Source organism: Salminus brasiliensis, chromosome 19 (assembly GCF_030463535.1).
Source record: "Salminus brasiliensis chromosome 19, fSalBra1.hap2, whole genome shotgun sequence".
Classification (NCBI taxonomy): domain Eukaryota; kingdom Metazoa; phylum Chordata; class Actinopteri; order Characiformes; family Bryconidae; genus Salminus; species Salminus brasiliensis.
The window spans coordinates 32,768,829-32,790,627 of record NC_132896.1 but is presented as its reverse complement, the minus strand read 5'-3'; the positions used below and the strand labels follow the sequence as shown (position 1 = coordinate 32,790,627).

At 46.6% G+C, this 21,799-nt stretch overlaps 1 protein-coding gene across 1 annotated transcript; it reads left to right on the top strand.

Moving 5' to 3' along the window:
* The first annotated feature begins 816 nt into the window (after window positions 1-816).
* On the top strand, window positions 817-21,312 carry fgfrl1b (fibroblast growth factor receptor like 1b). Its single transcript, XM_072663200.1, has 6 exons — window positions 817-1,042; window positions 1,434-1,712; window positions 19,099-19,188; window positions 19,810-20,088; window positions 20,448-20,801; window positions 20,939-21,312. Exons 1-6 carry the CDS (start codon window positions 817-819, stop codon window positions 21,310-21,312), a joined length of 1,602 nt encoding a protein of 533 aa, XP_072519301.1.
* Window positions 21,313-21,799: the final 487 nt, after the last annotated feature.

Here is a 21,799-nt window from a genome sequence, read left to right as displayed (position 1 = left end):
TACTGGATAAAGCACCACCATCCATCATTCCAGAGAACACAGTTCTCCCACTGATCCACTGCTCCACAGCTCACTGCTGAGGGGCTTTATAGCCCTCTATAAGCCCACATCTGGTATTATTAGGCAGCATAGTGCCAATAGGTTCAGGAATATCTCCTCCAGAGAGTCCTATTCTATTGGCAGTACTTCTCTACAGGGGCTAGGCAAGCTGTGTGTGTGTATATATACACATCTGTGTCAGCAGTATGGTGGAGGAGGATGGAGGTTCATCTTTGGCTTGCTTAAAGGCGGCTCGGACCCAGATCTCTGTGTGAAATCGCCATAGAAATAGATTTGTATTGAATGAAATAAAAATAAAGGTTTGTGAGGGGATTATGGATGTTGGATATACTCACTTTTACGGCCTTATTTTTTTTTATTGCCTTCTTTCTCTGCTCTATTTAGAGTGAGACGTTTTAATGGCATTACAGGAGCACAGGGCAATATTTCCAGCGAGGACGTCTTAGTGAAACCTTCAGGAATGCACTGTAATTTAATTCCTGCACCAAAACAACCCTTACTTTTTTCCCTCTCTCAGCTCTCGTGGCATTTTCCTGGATGGCGACCAGCGGCTCCAGGTGAAAACACTTCGCTCCAAGAGGGAGATTTTAGGGGGAGCAGAAAAAAAGAAAGAGAGAGAGAGAGCAAAAAAAAAAAATAATAATAACAATAATTTGGGAGCAGTTTCATTTTTCAATTTCCATAATCTTTGGCGTTCGCTGGAGCAGCTGCTGGAGCAGGCGAACAGGATGTGACAGTACCAGTCATGAACAAGAGATGCCGTCCAACTCTTGCTCGCACACTCTCGCTCGCACTCTTGTGCACTCCATTGCTGAGGCAGCTCAAGTCGGCCAGAGGAAATGGAAAGCTGGTTCTCCTGGGAGTCTCCCCGAGCAGAATGAGGCGGATGAAAAGGACCTTGTTCACACAAGGGCTGCGAGAAAGCCGAGAGAAACATTCCCTGGAAAGGTTCGAGCCAAGGCTCTCTCACTTTTCAGTCCCGGTCAGAGGGAGGCGGCTTGGTTCGAAGGCTTATGAAGGCCAACTTTGCCTAGTTTGACCTTTAGAAGTCAAGATTTGTTCAATTTGCTTTACAATATTCATCCAATTAAATTATGGAATTACATTATATTTAATCACACAGTATGTAAGCAATGCCATGAATTATAATTGGCATTAAAATTGGGAACACATTTTAAGAGCAAGGGCAAATGCAAAGGTTTCGGGACCTTAGCTGCTACTCCAAGGCCTAGGCTGCAGCTCAGGTAGTGCGGGTTCTCTGTAAACCTATGAAAACTTATTGATATTGCATGGCATTAACCCGAAACCCGTAGATGCCACCACAGTGTTGTCTTGATTTATTATGACAGCTGCAGCATTTCTTTTGACCTCAGGTCCTCCGTGGGTGACCCGTGGGGTGGAGGAGAGGCAGACGGCCCGGCTGGGGCGTACAGTGCGTCTGCCCTGCCCCGTCGAGGGCGACCCTCCGCCGCTGTGGCACTGGCTGAAGGATGGACGCACCGTGAACCCGGGCTGGAGCCGCTTCCGTGTCCTCAGAGGAACACACAGTCTGAAGATAAAGGAGGTAGAATCAGAGGACGCTGGGTTGTACGTGTGCCGTGCCATCAACGGTTTCGGTAGCGTCACCCTCAACTTCACCCTCATAGTCACTGGTAAGAGCAGCTACAGTTTGGGGTGAATGTCGTCCATTATGTAAACATGTACGTGTAGAAAATGATAGGATGCTGATTCTGGACAACTTTATTGATTCCGTAGGATGCTGGGAAAGGTTTGAATGACACCCAGCGCTCTATATTAGTCCATAATAATGTATATTATATAATATATAATAAAGCAGTATAGCAGCAGTTTAACATTTAGGATGAAGCTATAAAAAAATCTAACATCCATATTTGAATCAAGATAACCTGCCAGGATGTAACTTACAGATACATACCAGTGCCAAACTGTGACCAGTAGCGCTGGGCCTACAGGTTTGGGTCATACATGTGAAAAAAGTGGTCAAAAACATTTCAATTAAAGAACACCTTTTTAAACATGCTAATTTCTGTTAGCTTTCCTGTGGAATTTGTCTTAGTATGTTAGCACTAAGCTAAAGCTGGTGCATATGGATCTTTTGGTGTTTCTAAATTGACCATTTGAACACATTAAGCTTGAAAACGACATTTCACGTGTTTTAACTGAAGCTTGTGTCAGACATTCATAATATATGTATGAGCTTGTTTGTAGCAGTTTTACAGTGACTCCTTCAGGATCGAGCTCTAGCTCTAGTTTCTAACAGTCCACTTCAGACTGTTTGGGTGTGGCTGGCTGTGCAGGCAAGCTGACGTTTTGGGTGCTGTAATTGTGAGATACTATAAATTATTATAATTTTTGCTTCAATTTTTTATTATTATTATTAATTTATTCATTCATTCATTCATTTTGTTTTTTTTATTTAGCTGTCAGAAATGATTGGACTTTCTATGTATTTTTAAATAAAGGGGTGAAACCAGTATGTTGTATAGCTATAGACTGGAGTGGCAGCCACCTTAAAGGCTGTAACTGTATAAGACTCCAGCCAAATATAACATACACTCCTAAAAATAAGAGTAAGAACCATCTAAATGTTGTAAAAGAAATCTTAACAGGGATCTTTACTCTTTTGTATTCCTCTTTTTCTTTATTATTATATATTTTTGACTTATTATTTTGGTGAAATTTCTTGAGTATTGGCACTGTGCACCTCTCACTGGGCAGATAAAATACCATCACAGCGTTCTGATCTTCTTGCCCTGAGTCAGTTTTTCAGTCGCCTCTAAGCTATCCTGTATGAATCACCCTTGACCTCACAATTTAGTTCTAGCCTAGGCCTAATCTGTGCCCATAAACCCGGCCCACAGAGTTTAAATCCAGTAAGACCTGATTATAGGAACTCCGCTGACGAATAACATATAGGAATTTCTTTAGCTGTCAGACTTTGTTTGTAGGCTTGAAGACGGCCCCCAGGGGTCTCCTCTGATAATTATTGCATTTTTACATTTACATTTTAAGGCTTTTAGCAGACACTCTTCTCCAGAGCGACTTACAAAAGTGCTTTACTATTTACCCAAGAAAAACCTCAGCTAGTTTAAATAGACTAATAATTTAAAGATCCTCTAATCTTAGACTCTACTAAACACAAGTCAGTAAGGAGACCTAAGTACTCTACTATTCGCCCAAGTCCTCTCAGAAGAGGAGGGTCTTCAGTCTGGGTTTGAAGACAGCGAGCGTTGGACTCTGCTGTTCGGACACCCAGGGGAAGTTCGTTCCACCACTTCGGTGCAGGACAGAGAAAAGTCTGGACGCTCGTCTTCCGTGGATCTCAAAGGATGGCGGGTCGAGCCGAGCCGTACTTGAAGCTGGAAGGGCTCTTGGTGCAGATCAGGCTTTTGACCATCGCCATCAAGTACGGAGGGGCTGGCTGGTCCGTTCTTGGCTTTGTAGGCCAGAGTCATTCATAGGCTGTGCATTGACTTGTGCGGAAGACGTCATTTAAGCATGATTAGAACCTGCCCCATCTCATCGTTTCTTCAATATGAGTTGGTCTTCAGCACAGTCGCAGTCAGCCACAGCTCTGCAGCATCTCCAGCAGATGCCAGATGGAGTGAGAGCTTTTAGCTCCAGCCTGTTTTTTTTTTTTTTTCAGCCGCTCTCACAAAAGGTTGATTGTGGGACAGGAAGCCTGCTGGTCTCCTGTTTAATGGGGAGAGAATTACGTTTGACATGAGTGGCAGGAGACGCGCTATTAAATGCGTGTGGGTTAATTTAAGCAGCGTAAAACAGAATAGGGCAGGAGCACAGCTACCTTTTATGAGCCGCTACCTGTTGAAGAAGTGTGTAGTTCCGATGCCACCCTTCATTATCACCACCAGAGAACAAAGGAGGGCTTCTTTACCTCATGCCTTCCGTGTCACGAAACCTGCCGTTGTTTATGAAGTCTGTAACTCAATACGCTGTTCCTCGTTCTACCTCGGCTAAAGGGGGGATTGTTTTTCAGCAGCTTTGACAGACTGAGAAATTACTGCGCTTCTCCTTGAACTGAGGTTAAAAAAAAGGAAAAGTGAACTGTAGGAGTTGTTTGGTGGGAGGTTGTGTGGGGAGTGTGTTCGGTGCAAGTTTTTGAGGAATATTTTTGGATGGGAATTCTGTTCGGCATGTGCCTTTGATGGGAGTTTAGTGGTTTGGTGTCGGCCCTGCTGCTGTTAAGAATATGTTGTCATCCAGATGGCTGTCCCGGGACGGCAGGGATTTCATCCAGAGTTCCTCTTGCAGAAAGAAGACACGCAAACGACCGGCTACCTCCGTGCAGTAAATCTGCTCCGGCCCACCAAACACTCTCGCATCCATGGGCTCATGAGACCAATAGCGTCCCCCTTTGTCCTTCCTCTGTGGCTGGCTGTGCTGTGGAAGCGAATGGGTGGACTGTGAGGGGCAGCGAGGCGGTAATTACTCCTCTGAGTAATAGAGCTGTTTAATTGGCTGGGACTGGTGAGTCTACATCCCCCCCCCCCCCCAACATCCTCCCCCCCTCCCCACACACACACACACCACCACCGCTGTTCGCTGTGGGCCTCCCGTATGGGGAGTCGTGGCAGCCCACTGCTTTCCTGTTCCCTGCCCTGGAGAATTGTGGAACTGAGAGTTATGGTGCATGGCTCCCTTCGGATTATACTTCCCAGGTTTACTAAAGTCATTAACTGCATGGGCTGACAGACTCAGAACAAAAGGTCTATTAGAGGCTAGGGTTGAAGTGTGTGAGCAGTCAGAGCTGCTGGGAAGAGCAGTCTCATTACAGATGGTCATTGGCCAGAGGTTAGGATGCTAAATTTTGGACAATCGTGATGACCCATAGTCTGGTCTGAGCAGTCTCTGCCTTTGAGGGTAATTGAGACAATGGTTTGGGTCAAGACCCTTAGAAGAACCACCTGTTTTTGTAAAAGAACTGTGAGAGTGAAGAACCTTTAAGTTCCTAGGGTTCCTTACCCATTTATTCTATGGACAAAAGTATTCGGACACTCAAATTCAAATCGAAATTCAAGCCCCTAGCCATGCAGTCTGCTTTTGCACACATTAGTGAAGGAATGGGTGGTTTTACAGAGCTCGCTTAACTCCAGCGTGGTTCTGTAATAGGAGCCGCCGTTGCAACAACAAGTCAGCTGGTGAAATTTTATAATTTCCTCCCACTGAGATCTTCCACCATCGGCTGTGAGTGGTTTTCTTGAACAGTGGAAGCGTTCAGAAACCACAGCAGCTCAGCAACGTACAAAAGACCACGTAAAGTTACAGAGCCGAGTGCTGTCTGCTGCTGTCAGAGCTAGACAGGGGTAGGATGCTTATGGATTTAGAATGGGATGTCATAAAAGCACCTGTAGGTGTCCCAATACTTTTGTCCATGTTGTGCTTTATAGCTCTATTGAATCAAAAAATGGTTAATAACTCAAACAACCCTTTGTAGCACCTTTATTATTGACAGTATAGGGATGTAGACTTACATTCTATGCCATCACAGATGTTTGGAGATTTTTTTATTACCAATTGTTAGCTTTTCCTGTAGGATGACTAACAGAGGCTACCTGTTTTGATGAGCTAATGAGCTAAGGTTGGATGCTGAGGGGGTCTTGCTGTCTTCAACAAGTGGTCTTTCCCCCTCAGAGGATGAACTACTAGCATATTAGTTTGTGAACCAAGCTAACCACACAATACAGCCGTTAGCATGGTTAGCGAAAAACCCACACCAGAGCCGGCTGCACAATCGCTGGGGAAGTGAGGCTTTAAAACCATAAACCATAAATGTTGAACTGAAATGTTCTCAGTCAGTAAATATGTATATTAAAGCAAATGTGTGTGTGAACTTGTGTGTGTGTGTGTGTGTGTGTGTGTGTGTATTGGGGTCAGTTTGTTTAGAAATATGGTGTTATGGTAGAGCTCAGTGAGGCAGTGTTTAGGTCAGGTTACTGGAGCAAACCGTTGACGGCCGGCTGCGTCCGAATACTTTACTGAAACGTCCTCTCCCAGATTCTGTTGACCTGATACTCATGTGGATCCATTGACTAGTCAGCTCTGCCAGTGTATTTACTGTATTCGGTATTCGGACACAGATTCTCACACAAGCAAGCATTTTTGGTACATCTCTAAAACAGCCATACTTGATACTGGAACCTCCAATGGTTTTCCAAGTACTCAAGTATCCACACACATCCCAGTCTTGACGCCTGAATTGATTATTATCACCAACAGTGTAAGAGCTGACCTATCTCAGGTAATGTAAATCACAAGGCACTTCAAACAGGTGGTCTCACTGAGGTCCTCCTCTGAAACCGACACTTTATGCAGATGAATGTCGCCCCCCGAAACACAGCCGGGGAAACTCCGGGCAGACCTGATTAAATCAGGACAGAGGAATTTGGTGACATTCAATAGCTCTTCTTGTCATCGGCGAGAGCTCTAATCTGCTGCGAGAGCTCTACCCCTCTGCAAGCACGGGCAGGGCTCCTATTTGCTCACCTCCAGTTTAACGACCGCGACGGCAGTAAATATGTGTATCTGTCATGCAGGCGTAACTCTACCTTTTTGATGATATTCTACCCTTATCAAGCTTGGCTTGCTGTAATCGCTTGGCACTGAGCCAAGATGAGGTAACGGATGCAACTTAATCCTTTTTTTTATTATTATTATTATTTATTTTTATTTTTTTTACTCAGGCTGCCGGATTACAGAAAAAAATAACATGAAACAAACAACAGTAAGCTCTGTGTCTTTGCATGTTTCTATACCCACCACAATTACACACCCGAGCCTCTAAGTACCCCCATATGTATTAAATGTAGGCCTAAACAGGCATCAGCCTTGCAGCTGCATGGTTGATTTTTTAACAGTCATTAACTTGCTCTGTAATGTACGCATATGTAAATGCCATTGGAGTTTCACTTCCAGATGTTGATCCTATGTGAACAGGCCATGTCTGACCACACTGCAGCAGAAGAAACAAGAAAAACGCTGCTTAGCAAAGGATGTTTATGGCATGTTGCTACCAAGCAGCTCTTGAGGGAACGCTTGACCATGTCCGACCTTCTGGCCATCCGTCCTGAACTTCTTACGGAGCGCAGGGACGCATCAGTCACCACGTCGTTAATGTCCGACAGCACCCGGGCCTCACATCCCTCTCAATGCCCTCCTCTCCTAATGTTGCACCCTTGGAGCTTCAGTCCCCTGCTATTTTAAAGGCATGCCACATGCTGTTGACGGTGTTGTTGCTCTGTACTAGCTAATTCCAGAAGGAGACCTAGGGTAGTGTGTACTGTGCGTCGTATGATCCCGCAGGATCTCTTTGACATGGACCTGTATTTCACTGGTTAAAGGTCAGCCCAGACTTTTTCCTACCTGGGTAGCAACAATGCAAACCTACTGCTGTAATAACATTGACACAAAACTGGACTCGAACTCCTACAGCTTCAATGGACTTTACTATAATGGACCCACCCCCGGCTGGGATAACACTACAGAAAATGAGGCCTGGACTGTATTAGGTAATGGAAGATGTTCATTATAGAGGTTAACTGGTCTATTTTGGCATGTCGCTTGCTCTTTACTTCACTTGGCAGTGTGTCCTTGTTCCCTCTGGCATCAATGGCCCATGGGGCACCACTGTTGTCCATGTTGTCCACCAATGTCCATTCTCCTGGATGGGAAGCCACGTTGCATCTGCAGGTCAGCTGATGAAATTTCTTTCCTATTAGATCTTCCACCATCAACCGTGAGTGGTGTTATTGACCAGTGGAAGCGTTTAGGAACCACAGCAACTCAGGCCACGTGAATTTACAGAGTGGGGTCAGGGCCGAGTGCTGAGCTCAGAGCATAGCGCATAAAAGTGGCCGACGCTCTGCTGACTCAATAACTGCAGAGTTGCCAGCCAGAGGACCAGCCCAATATTAACGTGTCTAATGGTTTAGAATGGGATGCCATAAAAGCAACTTTTAAAAGGTGCAATGTGTGTGAAGAATTGGAGTGTCCCAATACTTTTGTCCATATAACATAGGAATCTCTATTCTTTCTTCCTATGCCCTGACTTCCCCTTTTGTCTAAGCTGCTGATCTATTGCTTGTGCTCTGTGTGGACGCAGTGGGACAAACTGTGGCTTTTGGTCAGACCACTGCTCAGGCTACAGCTTTTATAGAGGCTGCGGTGGAAAGCTCCCAGCGGCCGCCTTTTGTTCTTTGTTCAGAGGCCGTGGGCTACATGTGTTGAAGTTTAACCCACGTCCTCCTCGTCTAAATGGATAATTGTATCGGAATTACACTTGCCGGGCTGTCCGCGGCTGCTGTGGGAGGGGAATCAGGGCACCGGCTGAGGTTGGGACCACAGGGAAGGTTTTTTTTAGAGCGTAGCAGCTCATGGGCTATACCACCTACGCTGGAACGGAGCCGGGCTGTTGGCTTGAGTGACAGGAATCACAGTGCTGATATTAATAAAGGACTGAATGCTCCTAACCTTTGCCACCTAGCTCTTAGAGCTCCTCTAATCCGACAGACATGCGATGACTCAACAGCCATGGCTGGCTGACATCAGTCTGTAGGTGGGGGGGTGGGGGGTGGTATTTATGTTTAGTCTGATTTGTGCACATTTTCTGTGACAGCTCTTCAGTTTGGGTGCCGGTTTGAGCCGTCTGATGGCCAGAACACGAGAACCAATAACACACAGAGGTGGGGAAAAGCTGTTAACAACAGGCTGTATATTTGCTCAGTGTCTGACTCATCACTATAACTGCTACGAACACAGAAACACACACTTAGAGACAGGACCCCCTTTGATCCCGCTTCCAGTATTGTGACGGTAATGTAATTCTTAATTCCGATGACTGGTAGTGTGACACGGGGAGCATTGCAGCGACGGCCTCCGAGACCGTGTTTGTTTTTTTCTCTCATTGCGGAGAAAGAAGCCGAGGCGAGTTCAAAGCCAGCACACATATGGACACAAATGAATTCATGCTTGTGAGGAACAGAAGAAAGAGTGCCGTTAAAAAAAAAAAAAAAAAAAAAAAAAAAAAACGAGGCAAAGATGAAAGGCTGCGTGATGGAATTGAAACCATTCAGGCCTCACATGAAATTAAGCTGAACTGAGAGCTACAAAGATGGAGTTTTTGCAATCGCAAAGAAGCGTGAGTACACACAGGGAAGTGAGATGCAGAGAACTTCCTGTCCACATGACTGTGGCGGCACGAAAAATGAGGGACTTGGAAAAATAGATGGTGATTAAAAGCAGGGCCGTTTATTATGGAGCTATTAATTACGTGTAATTTTAGACATCTCAAACAGTCGTCATTATTTCTGATAGGAAACATTCCACTGCGTATGATCAGCCGTCACACACTGCGCCCAGAGCCGGTCTTTGAAGTTGGGGTAAAAAATGTTGGTACTCCCATTATGGACATGTTGACTGACTGGTTCTGATTGGTTCTGCATCTAAGCTTGATTCTCTGTTGTCCAAACTGGCCCTGGCCAAGGCCCTCTGAGTTTGACTTTCTGTTATCCTGCCGCCATCTAAACAAGGGTTTCTGATTAGTTCTGATTCTGAGTTTGACTTGCTGTTGTCCCGCCCCTGACTAAAACAGAGATTCTGATTGGTTCTGATTCTTAGTTTAACTTGCTGTTGTCGCACCCCTATCTAAAACATAGATTCTGATTGGTTCTGATTCTTAGTTTAACTTGCTGTTGTCCCGCCCCTGTCTAAAACAGACATTCTTATTGGTTCTGCCTCTGGGTTTGACTCTCTGTTGTCCCGCCCCCAGCTAAAACAGACATTCTGATTCGTTCTGATTCTGAGTTTGAATCTGTGTTGTCCCGCCCCTATCTAAAACATAGATTCTGATTGGTTCTGATTCTTAGTTTAACTTGCTGTTGTCCTGCCCCTATCTAAAACAGACATTCTTATTGGTTCTGCCTCTGGGTCTGATTCTCTGTTATGATAGGGGCAGTAGTGGCTCAGCGGTTAGAGCGTCGGGATATCGATAACAGGGTTGTGGGTTCGATTCCCGGGCTCGGCAAGCTGCCACTGTTGGGCCCTTGAGCAAGGCCCTTTACCCTCTCTGCTCCCTGGGTTCTGGTGTGTGTGTATACTCATTGCCCCTAACACATGTGTGTGAGTGTGTGTTCACTACCAGATGGGTTAAATGCAGAGGACACATTTCGCTGTACAGTGTACAGTGTACAGTGTACAGTGACAAATACGTGCACCTTTACCTGTTGTCCCGCCCCCAGCTAAAACAGACATTCTGATTCGTTCAGGTTCTGGGTTTGACTCTCTGTTCTCCTGCCCCTGACTAAAACAGAGATTCTGATTGGTTCTACCTCTGGGTTTGACTTGCAGTACTGTAAAGAATATTTGAATAATCGTATAATTTCATCACAACATGTGGAAAGGACATTAAAAATGTTCTCTTTGATGGTCAAGGTGGAAATCAAGGGGAAAACGCTCCAAATTCACAAACTTACTATTTCACTCAGCCCAGAGCAAACCCCTAAAACTCGAGACGAAGGGGAGCCCATCCTCCTCTGGTCAACACTGGGGAGCAGTTAGAGGAAAATAATCAAAACAATCTAAATGAGGATTTTTTTTTATGTTCTCTGCAGCAAATAAACTAAAATAAAGTTTTTCAAAATTAAAAAAAAAGCTTAAAAAAATATGTCTTTCCTTTTTTCTTCGCTTACAAAATCAACAAAGCAAGTAGTGGTGTCCAAACATTTGCATATGATGATAAGTGAAAGTGTAGAAAACTCAAAAGTGCTAATTTCATGATGTTAAGTTAGTGTTTTCGGAAGCTTGGGCCATAACTGGTTCAGGAGCAGCAAATGTTTGAATTATACTGGGGAGGAGTTTGGGGGGATGCAAATTACCCACCCTCATTGGAGCGCCACATTAAAGCTGCTTTGATCCTGGTCATTAGAGGAAGCTGAAGCTGAAGCTGGCCTAGGCCCTCCGCAGGTCTCAGCGTCCTGGCCTGTCCCGCTGCAGACACAAGAAGCCCAATTTCCTCCCGAGCCACCCTGTCCCTGCTGCTGCTAACCGCTAACGGCTCTATAAAAGAGACGGGCAAGCTTCTAATTACCCTTTCTCCTCTGCTCCCCTCGGTCTCTCCCAGGCTTGGTATATATGGAATGCTCTCTAATTTGCCTCTTTTTCCTCAGTCCACGTGAGGACAGAAGAGCCATCATCAGATGAGTTTAACTCAAGTCAGCAAACGTCTCAGAAAGAGGAGTTCAGGGGATTTCGGTGGTGGAGCTGTCATGGATCTGAAGTCTTATTCCAGGACATTCAACAGGGCAGCGCTGTGAACACACCTTCCTCAAACGTTTCCCAAAGAATGTGTGCAGTCCTGCTGACGAAGGTCACTAGCATCAAGAGCTACCACTGCAAAGAAGGTGTAGATGGTGCACAGCAATGCTTAGGTTGGTGGGATGAGTCAAATTGAAGCCCACATGGTTTCATTCAGGTAGACATCAGGCACACATTTGCCTGACCGTCCACACAATGGACAGGAGAATGGTACTCATCAGACCAGACAACCTTCTTCCATTGCTCCAAGGTCCAGTTTCAATGGTGGACAAGGGCCTGTATGGGCACTCTTCCCATGTCTACCATGTCTACACAGCCTTAGTGCTCAGCAGGGGGCGCTGCACTGTTGGTAACCATCATTTAGCATTTTTTTTTTTTTGGTTTGGCTAAGATGGGATAGCCTCCGTTGCCCTCCCACATTGATGAGCCTTGGGTGTGCTACAGCTGGTTTGTGGTTTGGCCCTTCACGAACCACTGTTGTAACCAGGAGCACTCTGCAAGCCTTGCCAGTTCAGAGATGCTCTGACTCAGTTGTCTGGCCATAAGGAGTTATTTGGCTTTTATCTAATACACCAATCAGCCATAACATTAAAACCACTGACAGGCGAAAGTAAAAAAAACATTGATTTCCTGGTCACAGCACGTCTCCAAAGCATAAGTCATGTCTTGCCAGAGGTGTTCGCACAGTGCAGTGGTCAGTACCTATCAAAAGTGCTCTAATGAAGAATGCAGAGGAACCAGCAACAGTTAATGGTAATGGGCATGGACAGTCAGACAGACATTCTGATTGGTTCTGCATCTGGGTTTGACTCTCTGTTGTCCCGCCCCCAGCTAAAACAAAGATTCTGATTGGTTCTGCCTCTGGGTTTGACTCTCTGTTGTCCCGCCCCTAGCTAAAACAGAGATTCTGATTAGTTCTGCCTCTGGGTTTGACTCTCTGTTGTCCCGCCCCTAGCTAAGACAGACATTCTGATTGGTTCTGCCTCTGGGTTTGACTCTCTGTTGTCCCGCCCCCAGCTAAAACAGAGATTCTGATTAGTTCTGATTCTTAGTTTGACTTACTGTCAGTATCTATCAAAAGTGCTCTAATGAAGAATGGAGAGGAACCATCAACAGTTAATGGTAATGGGCATGGACAATGCGGCCCATGGTGGCCCAACCTCAAAACATACAGGGCTTAAAGAACCTGCTGCCAACGTCTTGATGTCTTCTTCAGAGTTCTTGTGGAGTCCATGTCTCAGTGGATGGGACCTTCTTAATATTATACAGGTGGTTTTAGTGGGATGGCTGATTGGTGTAGATCCCATGATGAATTCCAGAGAGTGGTTATAATGTTTTGGCTCATCAGTGTATATTCCAACCTTTTCTTTATTTTCACATTTCACCTTCATCCCTTTCCAGGCATTCGTCAGTGTTGCATTGTTAAATCTGTGTTAAAAGTTCATGACTTATGAAACACAGTCGTCAAGAACCAAAATATAAAAATATGGCATCAAATCTTTATTCATTGCTTCTGCAGCCAGACTTGTACCAGCTACTCCCTTTTCTTCACTTCAGCATTAGAGCGCAGTGCAGATCTGACAACTGTTCCCTTTGATTTAGCTGAATATACTTGTATATGGTTTGAGTTAGCAGTAGCTTGTTGCCTTAAAAAAATACGGCACAGCTATCAGCCGATAGAGTTATATTACCCCATAATTTATTTTTACACTTTAAAGAGAAAAACCATGAGTGATATTTTATTTCATTCAGGTGAGCCCTTAGTGTCCAACACTGCAGCTGGATTTGCAACAAGGGTTTTTTTTTTTTTAATGTTGCATTTGCTTTCATTTACCCCAGCCTCAAGGGTCTGGGTGATGGAGACCCGGCCATGTGTGTATATGTGTGTGTGTGTGTGTGTGTGTGTGTGTGTGTGTGTGTTTGTGCACCGCTATGAATGGAGAAAGAGGCTTTTTGAGCGAGGCACTTTCAAGTTCCTCCCAGTAGGAAAAAATAATATGAGGGCCTTCTAAACACGGCCTCGCATGAGGGGCGTTTGGGGCTCCCTCCTGCCCTCTGCTCCAGACCCTCCGTCTCCAATGGTCCCACCTTCTCCCAGCCAACACACCCCCCCACCCCAACACACACACACACCCTTCTCAGCGTCAGTGGGCTCAGAGCTGAGGCAAAAAGGGGGCCCCTGTCCCTCGTCCTGGAGCTCAGTGGCCGCTTCTTTCACAGCCAGCAGCCTGCTGACGCTAACCCAAGTCAGCGCCAGCAGAGCCAGGGCCTCAGCCAAGCTGCTGGGAGGAAGGTGGAGGGGTGGAGGGACGTCAATCTCTCACAGCGATGAAAAGAGGAGAAGCAGCCATCACGAAATGCTGAAATTCTCTAAATGAAACTTCTTTTTTATTACAGAAGGACCTTTTCAACTCGAACGGGACTCTCCCCCTCGCCCACCCCCTCCTCACGATCCCTGTAACTCATGTGCTAACACTGCATGTATAACCACTCAATCTCCCGGTCAATTGGACATGGTGGGCATGCATCACCACACTTGCTAGCTTGAGTGCTAGTTTATTTAGATACACCTACTGCCCATCATGCACATCGTCTTTTGGCCTTGCTCTTTTGGGGTTCACATGGGCATGGATCCAACATGATGCTGGAACAAGAAGCTGTTGTGTCGTTGGATCGTTGCTGCAAATCGAACGGCTGCACAGTCTTGCTGTGAACAGCTCTTTCGAGCTCGTCCCGAAGAAGCTTGATATGGTTGAGACACACAAACTGCTCTGACCACTGACGCAATAAAAATTTACAGCCATGTTCCTGGAGGCATTCAACACTTTTCCACTCCTAAAGCACCTAATAATTCCTTATTGTAGCCCATTGAGGACAAAGGATGATGTACTGCAGACTTTTCCGATTCGGATAGTGGCCGAATTGTCTGGTTGTGGCCATCTGTTTGACTATTCTTCTACGGTTTTTTTTTTCTACCCATTTTTCTTCCCAGTGTCTTACTTTCTTAGATAGCCAACTATCCAACCCCCTTGTTAGCACTCTCCCCCTATCCAAGGTAAAGCTCCCGACAGGGCAGAGGGCGATGACTAACACATGCCTCCTCCAGCACATGCACATCCATCCAGCTAGATGCATCAGCTAGCAGACGCCTGTGTCGGCCAATATCACACTGAAGTGATGTGTGGGGGAGAGAGAGAGCTATCTTCCCACCTGGAAAAAAGCAGGGACGATTGTGCTCTCTCAGGCTCCGGCTGCTGATGGCAGGCAGCATGATCCAGCACTCGAGCCAGCGACCAGTTTCAGCGCCTTAGTCTGCTGGACGAATCAGCGCCGCCTTGTTATTGTTCACTGGTATGGTTTTTACAAAAAGACCCATTGGCAAATGGTTGAACAAGCGCGCCTTGTCGTTATGTCCATCACACTCAGCTCAGCACAGGCCATGAAGTCAGGCCTTCATAGCCAGGGATGGACTGGCTGAGACTGTACATGTTTGGGTTTCTCTGTGTGTGTAGGTGTGTGTTGCGAGCCAGGGTGTGCCTCTGAGTTTCGTTCTCAGTCCATCTCTTTGCAAGGCTACCAGAGGCCTTCTATATATAATAATGATCATTAATGTTTTGTGAGGTAAAGCTGAACTGTATAAAATAGAGCCCAAATTCCCAGCACTGCTGAGTCAATGGAATCATCTGTCATCCAATACAGAAACTTCCCAAAAAAACAGCTAAATGCTACCCCCTTGTCGCTGGGCCTGTCGTGACTAAACGTGGCTAGAGGGGCCTGGAGGAAGTGCTGCTGCTGGCTGAGGCTGAACATGTTTGAGTCTGTGTGTGTGTGTGTGTAGGTGTGTGTGTGTGTAGGTGTGTGCTGGGTGTGTCTTTTATTCCGAAAACAACACGGGGATTAGCTAATTCCCAGAAAGCACACAGTCTCTAGACAACACACACTGTGGGCCAGTGGGTATTTGTCAAGCATCTGTATTTAACAGAGAACCCTAGAGGGCGCTGCCAACATGATGAACTGCAAAGGTGAACTTCTCTACAGGAAACAGCTAAAATGCAGCTGGTTGCTGTGGTATTCCAGGTGGTTGCTATGGTGTTGCTAGGTGGTTGCTATGGTTTTTAAGTGGTTGCTATTATTTGACTAAGTGGTTGCTATGATGTTGCTAGGTGTTTGCTAAGTGTCTGCCATAATATCCCAGGTGATTGCTATGGTGTTGCTATGTGGTCGCTTTGCTGTTGGTATGGTGATGCTAGGTGGCTGCTATGTTTTTCTATGTGGTTGTTAATGTTTGGTTAAGTTGCTGCTGCAGTGTTGCTAGGTGTTTGCTAAGGGGTTGGCATGATACCCCAGGTGGTTGCTATGTTGTTGCTAAGTGGATGCTGTGGTGTTGCTATGGTGGTTGCTAAGTGGTTGGCATGGTATCCCATGTGGTTGCTAGTGTGATGCTATGGTGTCCCAGGTGGTTGCTATGGTGTTGCTAAGTGGTTGCTAGGGTGGTGCTATGGTGTTGATAAAGGGTTGCTAGGTTGTTGCTAAGTGCATGCTATAGTATTCCAGGTGGTTGCCATGGCGTTTCTAAGTGATTACTACGTGGTTAAAATGGTCTTGATAAGTGGTTGCTATGGTATCCCAGGTGGTTACAATGAAGGTGCTAGGTGGTTGCTTTGGCGTTCCTGTGGTATCCCAGGTGGTTGCTATGATATCCACATGTCTGTTGATGATTGGCTGATATACGTCTATTTCTATAATTATCACATTTGAAGTGTATGGAAAATGATTAGCCAATCAGCAGTCCGTACCCAGAATGCTAGCCTGGTTGATGTGCATGAATAATAATGTACAATCCTTTTCAATAAGCACTCGTTCAAGAGCGCCCCCTAGTGCGTTTAGTCATTTATTAGTGTAACTGAAGAAATGGGCAGAGGCCAAGGCCAAGCTCCTCATCGACTGGCTCTGGATATCCCCTACTGCCAGCCACATTTTGTCATGGCGGTTAAGTGATGAATGCAGTCTTTGCTTGGCCATTTTATTCCCCAATGTGGGCCGGCATGACTAGACCAAACACACGCTGGAACAGATAAATAGAGACGTGGAAAGAATCTAGGGAAGGTTTAATATGGTGGCTCCTTAACCTGTCCATGTGAGAGGCACTTGTGTGTTGTGTTACCACAGTGTTGACTCTGGGCTTGTTGACCCTGGGTGTCCTAGAATAAGGCATATTTGTATACGCAAGGTATGTGTGTATGGGTAGGGTATCTAGCTTATATTTGTGGCTAAGTGAGTGTGTGTGTATGGTATGTACAGTGTATATAGCACCTACAATCCAGAGTCCACACAGTTCTTCCACTGCTCCACAGCTCAATGCTGGGGGGCTTTATCCCCCTCTAGCCCACGCCTGGCACCAATAGGTTAATGTTTATCTGCTCCAGAGAGTCCTATTCTATTGGCAATACTTCTCTAGATAGACCAGGCAAGCTTTATGTGTGTGTGTTTGTGCATTTGCACATCTGTATCAGCGATGGGCACATTCAAATGCATTCATTTGAAGAGGTGTTGACACACATTTAGACATATAGTTTATCTGCTGATATTGGTGACCCTTGGTTTCACCCATGGGACGAGTGAGTTTGCAGGGGTTTGAACTCACAACCTCCCAATGATAGCTGTAGCACAAGGGAACCCACTCTGAGGTGGTGAATCACCTTTTAAAAAACTCCATGGAAAGTTATGCTACACTTGCTCCAGGGCAGGCTAAATTCACGACTTTGGATCCACAGCAGCTGTAAGACCAGTCCTAGCCAACATGGGCAGTCTTTTTGTGGCCTCATAGTGTATGTGTGTGTCTTAATAGTGTGTATGTGTGTGTTACATGGTGTTCCTGCCACACCAGGCTCTACAGGAGAATCAGTAGGGGTGGTATGCGTGAGTGTGTATGCATTCCAGCGGTCCAGGCCAGAACGAGCCGTCCCAAACAAAGCAGCGCTCTCAGCCCGGCCTGCGCAGTTTGGGTTAAACTCAGTTAATTGGCTTCCTGCTCAGAGTTAAATCAACACGGCCCTTGTGCCTTCGACACTGTGGAAACTGGAGAGCAGAAACAATATGGCAGTGTTTGCTCACCCCTGGCTCACCAGTCCCGTTAGAATAATACAGCAGCTTAGCCCGGTTAGCATTCCCATAGAGCTGGAGGGGCTCGACAGGCTCAGAAGCAAAACAGTGCCCCGACACACGCCTCCCAGGCGAGCCATCTCCAAGCAGCATTGCTCATTTTCACACACGGAGGGCTTCTGCTGGCTCTCAGAGCTCTACAAATAAATCTCAGTGAGCGTTTGGCCTTTGCGCTGACCCGCTCCTCCTGCATGATTTACGGGACGCTGTTCGCGGCCGTTAAAAAAAGTAGCTTCAAGGATGAAAGAAGTCGTGTTGCTATAACAATACCTGACCGCTGATTTATGGAGCAATATCTAAACAATACTTTGTGGCATGGCAGATAACACTTTTTTTTTTGGCCTTTCCAGTTGATGTGATGCTTATGAGGGCATTAAATGTTATGATTTTTTGCGGATTACACCATGAAAATGAAATACAGTCATCTAGCATTAATCCACACTGCAGTACACTGTGCAGACGCAGATGGAGTGACCGGTGCTGCTAGTGTGGTGTTATTGTACACCCATCAGCCATAACAGTAACACCACCAGAAGGTCCCGTCAGATCCCAACAGATCAGACCATTCGAGGCATGGACTCCACAAGACCTTTGAAGGTGTCTTGCGGTATCTGGCACCAAGACATCAGCAGCAGATTCTTTAGCTCCTGTAAGTTGGGAGGTGGGGCCTCCATGGATCGCATCAATGAGCCTTAGGTGCCCATGACCTGGTTGTCCTTTCTTGGACCACTTTTGGTAGGTATTGACCACTGCATACCAAAAATACTCCACAGGACCTGCCTAATATTTTGGAGACGTTTGGCCCAGCCACTTAGACATCGCAAGTTGGACCTTGGCCGACAAGATCATGGCCATCTAAGGCTCTTTGACACTCATGGAGGTCCCACCTCACAACTTACAGGACTGAATAGATCTGCTACTATTGTCCTGGTGCCAGATAGCACCGTACACATTCAGAGGTCTTATGACGTCCATTCTGCAAATGGTCTGCAGATCTGTTGTGGCGGCACAAGGGGCATCCACTCAGTATTAGGCAGGTAGTGCTAATCTTATGGCTGATCAGTATAAATCCCATTCTTTGATGGACGCTACTAAAGAGAATCACTTCACCTGTGTGTGGAGTTTCTGTATGGATTGAGTCAATGAGCCTTAGGTGCCCATGGCCAGGTTGTCCTTTCTTGGACCATGTTTGGTGGATACTGACCACAGCATGCTAGAAAAATGGCATCAGAGTGTGGTGTGGTTCTTGTCAAAGTTTTGGATCACAAATTGGCCCTGTTAATGTCATGGCTGATTGGTGTATATGGCCTACATCTATCTCTGAGGAGCAGAGATTTCCCTATATATACCCTATTAGCCATAATTTGTTGTCTGTCTTCATCATCCTCATTCAATTCTCTGCTTAACTTACTATTCTTGAGTATAACTGGGCTTTCCTAAAATAAAAGGAACAGTCAGAACAGTCCACCAGACACCAGAGCAGCCCAGCTGGAGATGTCTCAAATCTTTCTGCTCTGTGTGTTTCAGGTGATGCTACAGTGCCTGAAAACAAGCCTCCTTCACTCGAGGAACCTACTGTTGAACCTACACTGCAGGATCCGACAGGGGAGCCATGGGGTAAGACACCACACATACATACACATTCCCCAACTGTCTCTTTCTTTAGACCACTTTCTTTTCTACCACAAGATACACACCCTTTCCAATGTCTCTCAGCTTGTAGTTGTGGCTAAGTTCCTCGATTCCACAGTCAAATGTATAATAGCAGCACAAACGACAGACACAAACGTCAGGAGCCGGAATTCGGCTAGTTCCCATACCCCTTTATTTTTTGGGGGGTTGCAGTGAAAAGAATACATCGAAGAACATCAGGTTTAGTTGCTTGAGGCTCACTCATCCCAAAAGTATTGGATGGAGCACCATCAATCATTCCAGAAAACACAGTTCTCTCACCCCTCCATCCCATGTCTGGCATTAGGCAGCATGGTGCCAGTGGGTTCATGTATCTACTCCAGAGAGTCCTATTCTATTGGCAGTACTTCTCTACAAGAAACTAGACAAGCTGTGTGTGTGTGTATGTGTTTGTGTGCATTTGCACATCTGTGTTAGCAGTAAGTGCAACTTAAAGTAGCTGAATGCATTCATTAGAATTACAGGTGTCCACAAACATTTGGACATAGTCCTGTTCTTTCTGATATCACTGAGTGAAAAATAAACTGAACTCAACTGTGTTTACAGCGAAGCCCCGCTTCAGCAAGCCGGAGAAGATGCGCAGGCGGTTTCGGGAGCAGCCTGTGGGCAGCTCTGTGCGGCTGAAATGCTTAGCCAATGGGTCCCCTGACCCGGCCATCACATGGTGGAAGGACCAGATGCAGCTGCCCGCCCCCACCCGGGGCAAACGGCAGCAGTGGACGCTCACTCTGAAAAACCTGCAGCCGCAGGACAGCGGCCGCTACACCTGCCGCGTGTCCAACACAGCTGGATTTATCAACTACACCTACAGGGTGGATGTCATTGGTGAGTTTAGGTGTCTGTTAGAGACTGTTTACAGTGAGTAAGATTGGATTGCTAGTAACCTGGTGCCAGATACCACAGGATGCCTTTAGAGGTCTTGTGGAGTCCATGTCTGAAATGCTTAGAACTGTTGTGGCGGCAAAAGGGGGACCTATTTAGTTTTAGTCAGGTGGTATTAATGTTATGGCTGATCAGTGTAGTTCTACCTACTAAAGGTTTTCCTTTATACTACCTCTAAAGCCAGGCAAAAACCTTTTAAGCATCCAAATGGTTCTTGGAGTGGTTGAGGTTCTTAGCAAAACTAAGGGTATCAAAGTTCCTGTCTCTGGAACGTCTCTGATTTTCCCTTCTCTCTTCCCCAGAGCGCACAAACTCTAAGCCTATCCTGACGGGCACACACCCGGTCAACACCACGGTTGAGTTTGGAGGCACTGCATCTTTCCAGTGTAAGGTCCACAGTGACGTGAAGCCGGTGATCCAGTGGCTGAAGCGTGTTGAACCAGGCACTGAGAGCCGCTATAACTCCACACTGGAGGTTGGGGGTCAGCACTTCATGGTGTTCCCCACAGGTGAGGTGTGGTCCAGGCCTGATGGTTCCTACCTCAACAAGCTGGCCATCGTGAAGGCCCGCGATGAGGACGCAGGGATGTACATCTGCCTGGGAGCAAACACCATGGGCTACAGTTTCCGCAGTGCCTATCTTTCTGTACTTCCAGGTGGGTGGCTAACAACCTCTACACCCCCCACTCCACCCCCACCCCACCCACTCTATCTGCCTATAGCAGCTTAGCCCCACCCATTCACAGCGAAGCTGTAAGGATTCTCTAACGACTCCGTCTCTGTATTTGTGTAGATCCTCAGGTGGAGAAGCCGGTGTCCCCTGCCCACCTGAGCTCGGGTCTTCCCTGGCCACTGATCATCGGCATTCCGGCGGCTGCTCTCCTCATGATGGGCACCATTGTGCTGTGGCTGTGCCACAGTCGGCTAAGGCAGAGCGCCCTCCCACCCCGATCCACACCCCACCGAGACCACCACGCCCTGGACAAGGACACCAGCTCGCCGAGCAGCAGCAGCCCTGACTCCCCCGTCCAGAGATTCATAGGGATCGGAACTCCGGCCCCTAAGGTTTATTCCAAAGTGTATACGGACATGCACACACACACCCACACGCACTCGCACGCACACGTGGATGGAAAAGTGCACCAACATTTCCACTACCAGTGCTGACCGGCTTACCTGCACCTCCCTCACTAAGCCAATGCTGCTGCCCTGCCTCACGTGGGCGATGGGGCCTCTGGTTAGGACCACCAACATGCTGTAGGTCAGGAAGCTGAGTTTGAACAATGCTGCCCATGAGCGGTGAAGTGACCGCTAAATGGCACGAGTGACCCAGTGAAGCGTTCATGTTGGAAACTCTCAGGGTGGAAAGAGTGTTGTGTGTATTTGCAATAGACTGAGAATATGTTTTGCATAAAAATGGACAAAGTTTATAATCCTAGTCATTTTGGAGCATTTCTATTGGTCCATTCACCATGAAACAACAGTATGATGTCAGAAAAGTGTGAAATGGCCCACAGAAGACGTGTGGTCAAGACATAGTTAGCCTCCTTTCACCCTGTTCTTCAACGGTCAGGACCCCACAGGACTGACCACCACAGAGCAGACTGTAGTATTTGGGTGGTGGGTCAGCATTCTCAGCACAGCAGAGACACTG

What these genes read in the sequence shown, in the direction of transcription:
- fgfrl1b (XM_072663200.1), top strand. Translation starts at nt 817, where the DNA reads ATGCCGTCCAACTCTTGCTCGCACACTCTCGCTCGCACTCTTGTGCAC. An exon ending in CTTCACCCTCATAGTCACTG is followed by an intron (nt 1,713 to 19,098) that starts GTAAGAGCAGCT and finishes TGTGTGTTTCAG; the next exon opens with GTGATGCTACAGTGCCTGAA. An exon ending in CTACAGGGTGGATGTCATTG is followed by an intron (nt 20,089 to 20,447) that starts GTGAGTTTAGGT and finishes TCTCTTCCCCAG; the next exon opens with AGCGCACAAACTCTAAGCCT.